The following is a 13,573-nucleotide window of genomic DNA, read 5'->3' as shown; positions in this document are numbered from 1 at the left end:
TTTCTTAGATATTTGTGAAAATTTTGAAGTTTGTTTCCATTTTCCCTAAACTAATCTACCTTACCTTGTTCTCTGCTCTTATTCTGACTCCTGCTCTGGTGCTCTGCATCCCCCAAGATAGTCCTCTGATGCTGTCACACACCCCTCGATCCTAGACCTGAAGCCCCTCACCCCTGCTAAACTGGGCTGCTTGGTTTCTCTGCCTGTTAGGGTTCAAAGTGTCAGTTAAACTGGTGTGTTAATGAGAGGAGTAGTAAATGTTCAATTTCTTTGAGGTTCTGGAGGATACCTCTTTGTTTTTAACTCATTGTTGGCTTTGGCCAGGGAGATATTTGAGGGGGAAGCTGGACTTCCAGCATCCTCATTGGAATGGCCCTGTGTGTATACAAAGCTGGTCACTTGGAACCATGACCAAGTGAATGGCTGGCATGACTTTGAAGCTATAAGCCAATACCCCATGCTATGGACATACATGCACACAGCAATATGTTAAACAGATGACTGAGTTTGTATGATCCCCTAAAGTAAATGAGATTTGGTTGTTTGTGTACCTGACTCTTTTTTCTGAACTTGGATGTCTTATCACTAGTAATTAAGCTAAAAATCTGAACCCAGTTTTAATGTCCCTAATTTTAGAAGGATATATTTAAATATTTAATACAAAAGTATGCTCATTTTGAACATACTGAATTTGTTTCCTAAAGGTCACAGTCCTATTTGAAATGCTTTCCTAGAATTGAAAAAAAAAACCCACAAATATTAATTTCTGAGTTAGAAAAAGATGCAGTAGTACATTGCTTTAGTAATACTTTAGAGGATTTGAAGTATTCATATATTCTTAGTTCCACCCATCTTCTCTTCAGTGGAGAGCTTTAATACAAGAGACATCAAAGAGTTGCAATATTCTGACAGTTCACATGAAGGACCATTTGGTCCTGGACATTTTCCAGAAATAGAGGAAACAGTAGGAATTACAGATTAAAAGTAAACTGAGTCATTCTTGATTCTTAAAATTAAATGAAATCTCAGGATTTGTGGGAAAAATTATTTTCAAACCTTAACTTGAATTCAGTATCCCTAAAATAGAAACTGACTCGAAAACTACAGCAAAACCAGAGCAAAGAATAATCTATGGATAGGAATGAAAATTTAGAATCAGGGAGGAAAAGATATCTTTATTTGGTGCAGGCAGTATAGTCAAGCAGAGAAGGCAATGGCAACCCACTCCAGTACTCATGCCTAGAAAATCCCATGGATGGAGGAGCCTGGTAGGCTGCAGTCCCTGGGGTCGCTAAGAGTCAGATATGACTGAGTGAACTTCACTTTCATGCATTAGAGAAGGAAATGGCAACCCACTCCAGTGTTCTTGCCTGGAGAATCCCAGGGACGGGGGAGCCTGGCGGGCTGCCATCTATGGGGTCGCACAGAGTCGGACACGACTGAAGCGACTTAGCAGCAGCGGTGGCAGTACAGTCAGGTGATTTCCCTCTACCTGAGGTTACCCCACCACCGACACTCACAGGCTGAATCAGCCACTCACAGCAGGTGAGATGCACCCCCTGGAACGAGTCCCAGGTGCTCCAGCATGGAGGTGATGTGGGCCATTACCACTTTGCACCAGGAATTGAGGAGTCATGGATATGTAGTGGTAACATTTGTGAAATGGGTAGCTACGGCTAAATGATCATGCCTATTTTTCATTGACACAGTGTAAGTTCTTCATTTTCAGCTGGGTTTTTTTTTTTTTTTTCACTTTAAGGACAAGATAGCAGATATGGGCTTTTCCAGTGTGCTTTGTTTAGTCATGGATATTACCACTGTACATGCTGAATAAAACAAGAGCAGTATAATACACCAAGAGGTCATGCAAATTTTTCATGGGGAATATCTCCGTGATGAGAACACATGTTATCCAAATAAGAAGAGTTTTTGTTGTTGTGTTTCAAAAATTCCAGTCATTAAAGTGTTGCCACATTATCGACATGACAAGTATGCCCTACATGAGTTATCAAGATCTATGTCCATGGCTCAGAATGCTCCCCTATACAGCTATGAAGATTGTAGGGACTAATCAGACCATTTTTGTATGTTCTCATCAGACTCTTTGTTTGGCTGGAACTTTGCACTCCTTACCGCTTGCATGTTTACTAATTTGTTACTAAAACCCTCGTATTTGCCTTTGTTCTGTCACAACTAACACACTGGCCTCTGAATGCATGAGTTTTGTATAAACTGGTGTGTGACTTAGTAACTAATAAATGTTTCAGTTGCATCATATTTTAAGATCTTAAAAATACAATTGGAATTACTGTACTAAAATTTTTTTACACTAAGTCATAAAATAAGACAGACTATTAATATATTGAACACTTAATTTACCATTATGAGCTCTTAGAATATTTTTAATCTCTTCTTCATTTTAACTTTTTAAAACTCTGTTAAAAATAAAAACCCCTCATTATTGGCTTTCTAGCTGAAAAGTATGATTCTGTGTGTGAACATTTAAATAATCCATTGCAATTGTGAAATTAGGAAGATAAACTTTAGCTAGTATTCCAGTGTTGTGAATGACAGAGTATGTCCCAGTAGTTAAATCTTTGCAGTAGTGGTCTATGAAAGTAGAAATTAGAGGGTTCTTTGTGAACCCACTTTTCAGAATTTGAAAAGATTTTAGGCAATTACATAATATGTATCTCATGTGTTCTCAACGTCTCAGGACTTTATCTCCTGCCAAGTCTCCTTCTTCGTCAACTGGGTCTATTGCTTCCAGCAGAAAATACCCTTATCCAATGCCTCCCCTTCCTGATGAGGACAAGAAAGTGAACCGACCAAGTGCCAGGGTATGTGAGAGCTTCTTCCATCCACATATTAACACCTTCAGTCATTATCATTTATCTGTGAGTTGATATTTTAAAAGAGAGAGCCATTTTTCCTTTTCTGTTTGTAAGAACATGAAAAAAATTGAGTTTGAAAAAAAATAGGTGGTTCTTGGGGCTTTTGGGCCCAAATTTGTTTCATTACTGATGAATTTAGAAGTATTGGGCATGCATTAATCATTCACTTCTTTTTATTTGTGTCTTTTGCTATTCATCAAAGTTAATATATTGCAATCTGGAATAGATAAAACAGAGGCTGTATTTTGTTTTATCAGTACCTGGAAATTTCTAGAGATTAAGTAAACCAACCTTACTTCCATGCACAGTTTGCTTACTTGGACTTCTCACTGGCAAATAACACCCAATAGGATTTAAGGACTAGGAACCCATAACAGGAAATCAGATCAGTGTCTTGGGAATGGGGGTGGAATTTAGATGCAAGGAAAGGAGCCTTGAAAATCTGTAAGATTAAGAGTATAACAAAGAATATAGTTAAATTTAGCAAACTTTTATTTAAAAAATTAAAAACATATTTGGAGTTTACTATTTTTATAAAAATATAATTCACCAGAAGTTTCATATAAACACCAAGTCCTCTTAGTCTCACAGCATTCCCAAGAACACTTTCATTGTGCAAAATGTGAGATATAGTTGAGTCTAGAGAGGCAGAGCAGCCCTCAGAGACTAATGTGAAAGAAATAACTAAAGAATAATTACCTTTATTGATGTGCAGGCTCTGTTGTGGTTAGTTATGTTGTAACTTCGATCTTCTAAGAAATAATTTTGTAAAAAATTAAAATGAAGCTTTAAAAGCCTGGACAGATTTATCTGCTAGTGGGTCCCAGGTTCTTAGGCTTTTTGGTTTTGAAAGATATTTCAGAGCCTCTTAGATTCTGAACTTAAATCCTAGGGTTCAAGGTAAACATGGATCATTTGAATTTTAACTTGATCAACTCAGAATCAGTAAGAAAACATAACCTGTTAAGTGATTAGATCACTATAATCAAAAAGACTTTAAAAACCATCAGTGGTAGTTTACTAACCATACAAAAAATTACCTACATATGTTAAGATGGGAAATGGTAAAAGATAGAAAGAAAAATGATATCTCAGATTCTCATCACTCAGCTTTCTGTCCCTAAAAAAAAAAAAAAAAAAAAAAAAAGAGTTGTGAGTAGGCATCCAGTTGTTGGTGACATAAATATATGGTAATGAAAGCTTAGGTAATATTATTCCTTCCCTCCTCAGGGAGTTGTTGAAGTAGAACACTCCACATTTTCTCCATGGTAAACTGTCTACATCATTGTTTCTTCTATCTAGTTGGGGACATTCTCTCACCTGTTGTCATGCTAGGGTGTGGGTTTTTGGGGAGTTCCCATATGAGAGCCCATGGAAATGACGTCCCCCCTCACAAGAAATGGCTGGCCCATGGCCTTATCTCTAGGCTGAATGGGGTGGCTGTGAAGATTGTAGCCTTGGGGACATTGTGTGAAAGGTCTGCTTGGTTCCATCCACTGTGGAATGGCCACATGATCATGTAGCAGATCCCTACAGTATAGGCAACCCCTATCTCTGGGATGTCTTCGTGGGCTGTGGACAATGTAACAAGCAGATCTGCCTGTCAGCAACCCCTCCGTTACAGCCATCCAGATACAGCCAAGGTCATGCCCATTCCTAAAAGCGATGGCTTAGCAATTCTTTGCTACTCTTTCCTCACTGGATTAATCGTGGCCTCCAGGTTTTCCCAGTGTCTTTCCTTTGCTCTTCTCTTATGTGAGCTGTAGTTTAATGGTTAATCTTTTTAACCATTTGTAAAGAAACTGGGCTCGCTGAAGCTGAAGTCTGAACTCTTTTCTACTTTGCACCATCATCTGGGCATCAATCGAGATCTCTCCCTCAGACGCCCTGCAGACCTCCTGGTTAACCATTCATTATAACTTGTCTCCATCAACAGGTATCATCCATAGCAGAGATCCTCACAGTTGGGAGATTTGGTGTCTTTTTTTTAATGGAAAGGACATATAAAGCAGACCTCAAACAGATAACAGAATATTTCCATGAAGAGCCAAGAGAACATATGAAGAAAATCTGTAGAGAAACGCCCGCTTGGTCCCTTAGCTGTTTCTCCTCCTCCCCAACTCAGAAACCCATTAGGTATCCTACTATGATATGCCCCAGATCTCCTCTAAAAATGGAATTTGCATGGAAGTTGGATTCAGCCTATATCACTCTGGTCCTAGCTTTCTTTATTCACGTCCATAATAATTATGCCCAGATCATATTACCTGGAAACATATTTTATCAGCTTGATTTCTTTTTTCTTTTTTTAAAATTGGTCTTCCTTTTCTAGTGAACTGAATGGCACTTCTCTTTGATCATGCCAAACTTGTTTTCAGTCCATTAAGGCAATTACCAAACATTTTAGAAATTAGATATGAATAGGGCTGCTGTAAAGAAATAGTGGCAGAGGCCAGGAGAGGAGAGAGATGAGGGAATTAGGGAACTGACATCCTGCCCTGGATGCCTTGTTCTACTCTGATGTGTCAGCTCCTGAGAGCGGCTATTGTTTAGGGAATAGCAATGGATTTGGAGCGTGTGTAGCTGACCACAGGCCTAGGGCAATGATTTTTAAGTGGGCAGTGGTGGTACTAATGGGCTCACACTTTCCTAAGGCCAATAGTTGTCAACTTTGACTGTACAGAATTGTCTGAAAGACTTTTAAAAATATGCTGATGCCTGAGTCTCACCCAGAACTATTTTGATTTAGTTGATCCAGTGTGCTGTCTATGCTATGGAATTTTCAAAACGTCCCCAGATCAATGAAATGTACAGCAGGGTTGAGAACTACTGTTCTAGATGATTGTATCAAGGGATCTTGGGGAAAACAAGGGTACATGTAGTTTTAAAAAATAATATTTTGAATTATTCCTTTTGAGATACCATATTTAATTTCTTCACAATTTCAAGTAATCTTAGATGAGGCTTTGAGGGTTTTTTTTTTTTTGGTATTAAAAGGGGCCATTGTTAAAAAGGTTGAGACTCAGGCTTAGAGGAAAGAGAGAGCTAAAAATTGGATTGTTTATTTTATGTATCAATAAGACTTCACATCCACAATCACATCAACACAGATGGAATCACTGAACCTTTTTCATCATTGTGGCTCAGAATGCATCTGTTTCTTGCTTTCACAATGTGAAGTTTTGCTTTTCTCTGTTATGCAGCTATGGGAGACATCCATTTAAGATCAGCTGTTTACATGTGATACATCGAAACTGTTTACTTCAACTTTTATACAAACCCAGCCTCACGGAATCACTGCAAATCTATCTGCTCTTCAGACAATTCAAAAACATCTCTGAGAAGCCACAGAGGAGAGGAAGCCAAGCTTCACATCTGGATACCATTTTCTTTTTGTCATTGGCTTAGGATTTAACTGAACCATGAAAAGGACTACTGAAATGTTACACTATAACATGGAACAACAAAGGTACTGGTATGTTAATGGATAATCCGCATGACAGATATATGTAGAAATATCACTAAAATTAACTCACATGACCCAAATGTAGCAAGTTACTAAGGGACAATAGTGGATTCAGAACTTGACATTCTGAAGCACATCCTCATTGTAGACAGTCAGTAATGCTATGTGCATGAAGCTTCTGTTTATTGTTTTCTACATTTAAGGAAACAACATCCCATAATAGAAACTAGCATGCAGGGCTAAGGCATATAGGATTTCTTCTGCAGGACTTTAAAGCTTGAGAGACCAATATCCCATATGCTAACTGTAAACATGTATTTTTCTTTTTCCTTTTTTTACTTTTCATATTTATATCAGCATACAAGGACAGTTGTACATATGTAAACATTTTAAACTTAAAAAAAAAGCAGCTGTTACACACAAGTGTATTTTGCCAAATGCCTAAAAACAATCAGTCACAATCACGTCATTGTCATCCATCATCTGTTCTTTAAACATTATAATCGGACGATGTTGTAAATATCGTGATCAGGGCTGTATGTGTGTCTCCCCTTAATTGATGTTTGTCTAAATCATGTGCTGGCCTTTTAAAGTGTACACAGTCTGGAGGTAGTTTTATTGAACAAGAAAACAAAATGTCCAACCAAGCTTAGGGCCTCCACAGCTCGCTTCCTGCCTCCAGGCGCTCTGCTCCTGTTGGCTGGCCCCTGGGGACCCTCCAGCCTGTCCATCTTCTTTCTGGGGGCTACAGTGCCTGCCTCAGCGGCTGTTCTTTTTCAGCACCAGAGCACGTCTGCTACTCTCACCCCAGGGGGCCTGTGAGCCCCACAGCAGTGTGTCCTGCTGAGATCAAACAAGTGCGCCAAAGACACAGGAGACCACGGCTGCTGATGCTTCAGTAACTCCCACCTTGCCAATACACCAACCCTTTGTGGCCTAAATTTTGTTCTCTAAAAAGACTTTATAGCCACCCTTATCTGTGACGTGAATGACTTGTTTTAATGCAAACAACTTTTACACAGTTTATTAAGGGTATTTATCATCAGTGGGATGTGAGTCCCAACAAGTCATTCTGCACTGATTTGTAAATAAGACATGGAAGGTTCTACGAGGTGGGCTGGGAAGCCTCAACAGGCCACAGAGGGTTCAAAGAAACCTAAAACCACAGAAGTGAGCGACTGTGAAATTACCCAAACAGCTGGCATGGGGAAGAATCGGATGTCCTGAACTCTCTATTTTTTTTTTTTTAATCCATAGAAAAGTGAGAAATCTGTGTTAAACCCCCCTTGTTAAAACCAAAGTTCCATAGCTATCATCATGCGGCTCTGTCATTCTTAAAGAAAACTTCTCTCCAGAGGCTAACCTAGTGAGCTCAGAAATGGGTGGGATCAATCAAATGCTTCAATGGGAAGAGTACTTCTGAATTTCCTTACTTTCTCTCCTTTTTCTTGAGAGGAATGGAATCTGCAGACAAGATTTCAGAAATATCCTTTAAGTTTGATCTCTCCCAGTAGTGTCTGAGAACAAAACCCATTTCATCTCTAAGTATAATCATCTTGGAGTCCCAAACCAAAGGGCCCCATTAGAAGGCAGCATTTTATACTTTATCTGTTTATGTCTTCTATAATGGCCTCTCCTCTGAAAGTCATTGAAAACATTTGAAAAGCAATTTAATTATCCCAAATGATACTGTTATAAGCAGCATTTTTCATGACAGGAAGGGATGTGATTGTCGAGACCACAATAAAATGATCCATCAGACTCAAGTTTGAGTGGGTGTTGGGTGATATTGCCACATGGCTCAAGCCAAGGACAGGAGGGCAGACAGATTTAAAGATGTAGCAAATAAAGTGGCTTTTGACCAAGATCACTTTAATGTGCACTGAATGTTTTCTGGTACTGAGTGTATAAAAGCTAATGTTAGAAGTTTTATTTTGACTATAAAAGAGTTTATAGATTTGAATGTAAGGTACCTCATGTAAATATGCTTCCTAGTTATGGTTACACATCCCTCATTTGAAAGAATCCACAAATGATTAGCCATGTAGTCAATGAATCCCCTTTACCTTTCTCTCTCTTCCCTCATCTCAATTTATTTTTACATGAAGATTATTATTTCAAGTGAAAATCATTATTTGTGCCTTTGGGAGACATGGTTGCTCTAGAGGTATACAGTTAATAATCATCTTCCTCGATAATAACCTTCATATGGAACTGAATGAAAAGCGTTTCATTTGCAGAGAGACCATGGTTTTATAGTACTTTTAATGCTTTATTCTAGATTCTACTCAATCTAGGAATGTGTAAACATCCTTACAGCCATTTGCGGCATTCTTTGACACATATATAATTTCAGTGGTGAGTAGTGAGAATTCCCTACATGTGTACTCCTGGTTGGCGTTCTAGATGTATTGAATCTAAATATCTATGACTGTTCATCCACTGAGACAAGGAGAATGGAGCCACGGCAGTAAACACAAGCACAGCATTCTTCTTCTTTTTTTTTAGTATCTATTTTGGAGAGGAACTTTGAGGCCACATAGCAGTTTGCATCATGAAACTAATGTTTATAGCCCTCAGTCAACTATAGGACCATTATGAAAAGCAGAGAAAAGCAACTTTTTGGCCTTTGTGTCCCATTGTATGCCTTTTCCTCTCTTTCTAAAGCTTTGTGCATAGATAAGACTTCAGATCGGACAACTCTGCAGCCTGAGATGTTCCATCTATCCATAGTCATTACGGTGTAATACGCTCTGATTTAAAGCAACACGTACTTCTCCACTAAGAGTGTCAACAAAGGAGGTGTGGTATCATGGAGCCCTGAAGGAACTGACTAGTCAGATGAGCTGGCTCCGTGTCTAGCCACTCTTTAGGGAGGAAGTGGCGTACTCCTCTGGAGTCTCCCAGCTAGAAAGTGGCCCGCAGGCCATAGGCAATCTGTGGAAAGGGATAAACTGCTCAAACACTGCAGCATCAGGAGGGCTCAGAATCTGTGGTTGCTGTATTTTATTTTTTTTTAAGAAACACAGTGCTTTTCCTTTACAAAAAAGTTGACTAATAAAGTAAATGTAAGGTTAAAAATGCCAAAGCTCTTTTTCAGCTTGATATATAGATGATACTACAGTTATTAAGATACAGATACTACAGATACTACTACAGATACTACAGTTATTAAGTGATACTACAGTTTCTCTCTCCTGCCCACTGCCCCACACCCTTGCTTTGAAAAGGCTCTCCAAATTGTGTCACTACATAAAGTCAATCTACCATAGATTTCTGAGCCTAAGATTGATAGGGTTTCTAAAAGAAGTTGCTGAAAAGATAAAATCAGGTATTGTGTGTACTTCCACAGAAAGACTGAATTCCCAGTCTTACATCTCTTTTTTCTGTTGATCCCCTTGAAGATTTGCATAATTTAATCTTGTCCATTGTTTCAGATCTCTTGTGGCTCCTTTACCTTTTAAGATTTTCTCGTTTACTTTTTTTTTTCATTTATTTTTATTAGTTGGAGGCTAATTACTGTACAGTATTGTAGTGGTTTTTGCCACAGCTTGCTTAAACTCATGTCCATTGAGTTGGTGATGCCATCTAACCATCTCATCCTCTGTTGTCCCCTTCTCCTCCTGCCTTCAATCTTTTCCAGTATCAGGGTCTTTTCCAATGAGTCAGTTCCAATATAAACATATATATTTAGTGCTTTAAATATTTCCTTGCGTTATTCAACATGATAATAAATCCTTACCTAAAAAGACTATTTTATTTCACTTTATTTTACTTAAAGGAAAAGGAACTTACTGGAATTTACTGAGTAGCTTGCCAGGAATATGGCAAGAGAACCACTGAATAAAGGCAGTGAGAGAATGAAGGGAGGCAGGCTAGCCCCTCCACAGCCTAGTAGAACACCGCCTGGGCAGCAAAAAAAATTTTTTTTTTTTTTGGCCAAGCGGCATGTAGGACCTTATTTCCCCACTAGGGGGAATCTGTGCTCCTTTCACTGAAAGAGCGGAGTCTTAACCACCGGTCCCCAGGTAAGTCCCTGGGCAGCGTATTTTAAATACAAAAGTACCAGTTGGTAAATTGACAAGAATTTTACAGGAAACGTCTGACTCCCATTTGCAGCATACTTTTTAATGCTCCTAAGTATCTCCCCCCACCGCCCCCACCCCCTCCACCCCCATCTGTTTCCTTTAAAACTGATAAATGCGCAAGTGGAGTCAAAAATTTATTCTATTAGCTTAAACTATATGAAGCAAACATTTCTATGGAATAGGACTTAATTGGAGGCTCAGCCTTTAAATTTTTTCTCCTCTGAGATATTTTCTGAATGGATAAGACTTTGGATTTTGGAGGCAGCAACTTTCCTCCTGCATGAGACAGCTAAGAACTTTCGCGAACAGCTTCCTGTGTTTCTGAGATTGTGAGGTGCTGAGACTGTGCTCCTGAAAATTAGCTGCCAGGCAGCAATTTATCCGGCTCTGTATGGTGGGGTGGGGAGTTGAGTGGGGTGGTCCGAAGCAGAAGCACCTGCTGGGAACCTTTGGCGCATGCTCATAGCATACGCTCCCTGGGCAGGTGCTTTTAATTCCAGGAGGAATTTTCCAGCATGCCTTCAGAGGCAGAGCAAACAGAGTGGGATCTTAGAAATCGGGTGTTTCTGCTTATCAGCTTGTCAGAGTACCCCAAATGGAGCATCTTCTGGTTCGGTTTATAAGGAGGAAACCGTCGGAAACGGAACAAAAAGCTGCCCAGTATTTTTGTCCTTTTTATCCAGAATCTGACAAACCATAAGCATTCTCACTGCGGGTTTGCGACATGCTTCCAGACCCTTTCTACTTCCAAAGTCACTCCCCGTTCAGTAGCTGTCAGATCTTTCCTCCTGACTAGGAACCTTCACTGTCATGGAGGTAAGTCCCTCTGCCTGGACTGGCACTCGCGGAACCATTGGGGGCGCAGAATCGGGGAGAGGCACGTTTAGCTTTCCGCTGGCATCTGGGCATGGATTGTGCAACTTGGGACGTCACCAAGAAATTGGTTCTCAGGGTGTGTTTCAGGCTGGAGGGCAGGCAAGAAACAGCGAGCCTTGGGAGGTCCTGGGGCAGTTAGCCCTGGGGAGGAGCAGGATGGAGAGCCGCAGGGAGAGCTCAGAAGAGCACAGGTTGGCCACCGGCGGTGTGTACTGTGTGATTAGGGCAGATCTCTGTGCATTGTGGTTTTACTGAGCGTTGGCTGTGTAGTCCTCATTGTCCAGTGGGCCAGTGACTGGTGTAGCATGTCCCTGTTGCATTTTTCATAGAACCTGTATGGCATCTGGAGGTGCTTAAAGGCTGCAGGGGTTTGGCTTGAGGACATAACTTCATATTTTGGTATCCCTCAAATCAAAAGCAGAGAAAAAGTGTATTTTTCTTCTTTTTAACAAAAAGGCATACAATGAGACTAGCAATGTTAAGATAATGTGCTTACAAAACCATCAATACACTTTTTGAAGAATTTATGAGTTTATGAAGAAAAGGGCATTTTCCTCTCAAGTTGAAAATACATATGCATATAATACCAATCAATATTTACTTTAGGGCTTAGCTTCTCATTTTATGAAGTTTCAGATGTGGATTTGTGTTTTGATGATCAAGCCCTTAAAAATGAAAATAGCCCCCAAATCTTTAAACACTGCGGTGCTAAGTTATACCACATGACACAATACAGAAAGTGCTGATAGAAATTAGTACATTGATTCAGTGATAATACAAAAGTCCTTGCTAAATTATACACTTGTATCACTGCCTGATGAGAAATCCCACTTTTCTTTTTTAATCCAGCACAAAATCAAACTGTGATTCTATAGCCAGTCTTTTTAATGGGAAAAAATAACCCAACATCTTTGTCTTGTATGGAAGACAATTTTTTTTTTAACACTAACTTCAAAAGTGCTTAGCAAATGTTAATTCAGAATAATAAGCATGTGCTCCTTTTTTAACTTGGTGGAAGAGACTTGCCCCTCCAACTTAGCATCACAAAAATACAACTTCCTTTAAAAACAGCTTTTTTACCTAAACATAGCAGTTATATGTTAGCCAGTGTAGGTCTGCACTAGTGTTTTCCACATCTGTCATCTTCAAGGGGTAATGTCCCATCTACAGCTAGTGGAAGCCACTTTATGGGAAAGTGTTCATGGCAGCAGAGTTTCACTCTCAGTAATCAGATAATTAGGTGTATATAGTTTGGCTTCATTTTAACATTCTGTTCTCTCTGCTACTCTGCACTTCGGGTTCTTAAGCTACTTTAAACGTTACTATTGGGTTTTGGCAAACAGCAACTGAAATATATGGCAACTGCTTTCCAGATCACATGTGATTTGTTTCATGGCTGTTCAAGTTATAAAGTTGTTTTACTGTAGGTAAATAAAACCTTGCTGTTTTTATAGGTCACTGTAACTTAAAATTCAAATTTCTGGCACAATTTTATTAGTATTCACTTCTGAAGCTAATAAGGTACCACGGTTTTCTATGTTATTCTCATTGTAACATCAATAAAGTGACTTTCAATAAAAGATTTATGTTATTTTGATGATGACTCCCTGTAATGCCCAGTCACTGTTTCTCTTTCAGAAGTTTTGTTGGGATACTGCTGGCAGTTCTTTCCTGTTTCAAGGTGTCCTAGAATAGGCCATCTGCATGGGGAGAAATAATCATGATCCCTTAGTGGGGTCTGAATGGGTTACTTTGTTGGACAATGATCCCAGCTGGATGACAGATGGAGTCTTCTCTATTTATCCTCCTGCCTTATTTCAGGAACACTTTCTCCCTCACCCTAATAAGGATCCATTTACTATATTCTATCCTAGAGCCCGGGCAGTGATGCTTATTTAATGAGCTCACTTGTGTCAGACTGCATCCTGGATGGATTCAGTTTAGGTGCAGGAATTCACTGCCTAAAAGATTCTTCCACCAGCCTGTTCATAGTCTCTTGGGCAGCCCTTTCACCCACCAGTCTTTACCCTGGCACTTGCAGTTTCCTTGCCTTCAGCTCCTAGTCTGTGGAGGGAAAAAGCAGTTATAAGTAGTCAAAGTGCTGTTTTGTTTTTTAAATTTGTTTTTAATTGGAGGATAATTGCTTTACAGTGTTGTGTTGGTTTCTGCTGTATAGCAACACGAATCATCTATAAATATATATATTCCCTTCCTTTCGTCCCACCCCACAAAGTACGGTTTTAATGTGA

The 13,573-nt window shown here is 39.5% G+C and overlaps 1 protein-coding gene across 10 annotated transcripts in view; it reads left to right on the top strand.

Moving 5' to 3' along the window:
• ADAM22 (ADAM metallopeptidase domain 22) overlaps window positions 1-12,921 on the top strand; it is a 226,019-nt gene extending 213,098 nt beyond the window's left edge. For all 10 annotated transcript variants that reach the window (XM_070467439.1, XM_070467450.1, XM_070467442.1 and 7 more), the window contains 2 exons: window positions 2,717-2,840; window positions 6,098-12,921. In XM_070467439.1, the coding sequence (XP_070323540.1) occupies window positions 2,717-2,840; window positions 6,098-6,118 (145 nt within the window). In that variant the 3' untranslated portion in view covers window positions 6,119-12,921. The remainder of the gene's footprint in view (window positions 1-2,716; window positions 2,841-6,097) is intronic.
• The last annotated feature ends 652 nt before the right edge of the window (window positions 12,922-13,573 follow it).

Source organism: Odocoileus virginianus, chromosome 1 (genome assembly GCF_023699985.2).
Source record: "Odocoileus virginianus isolate 20LAN1187 ecotype Illinois chromosome 1, Ovbor_1.2, whole genome shotgun sequence".
NCBI lineage: Eukaryota > Metazoa > Chordata > Mammalia > Artiodactyla > Cervidae > Odocoileus > Odocoileus virginianus.
This window is presented reverse-complemented; position numbering and strand designations above follow the sequence as displayed.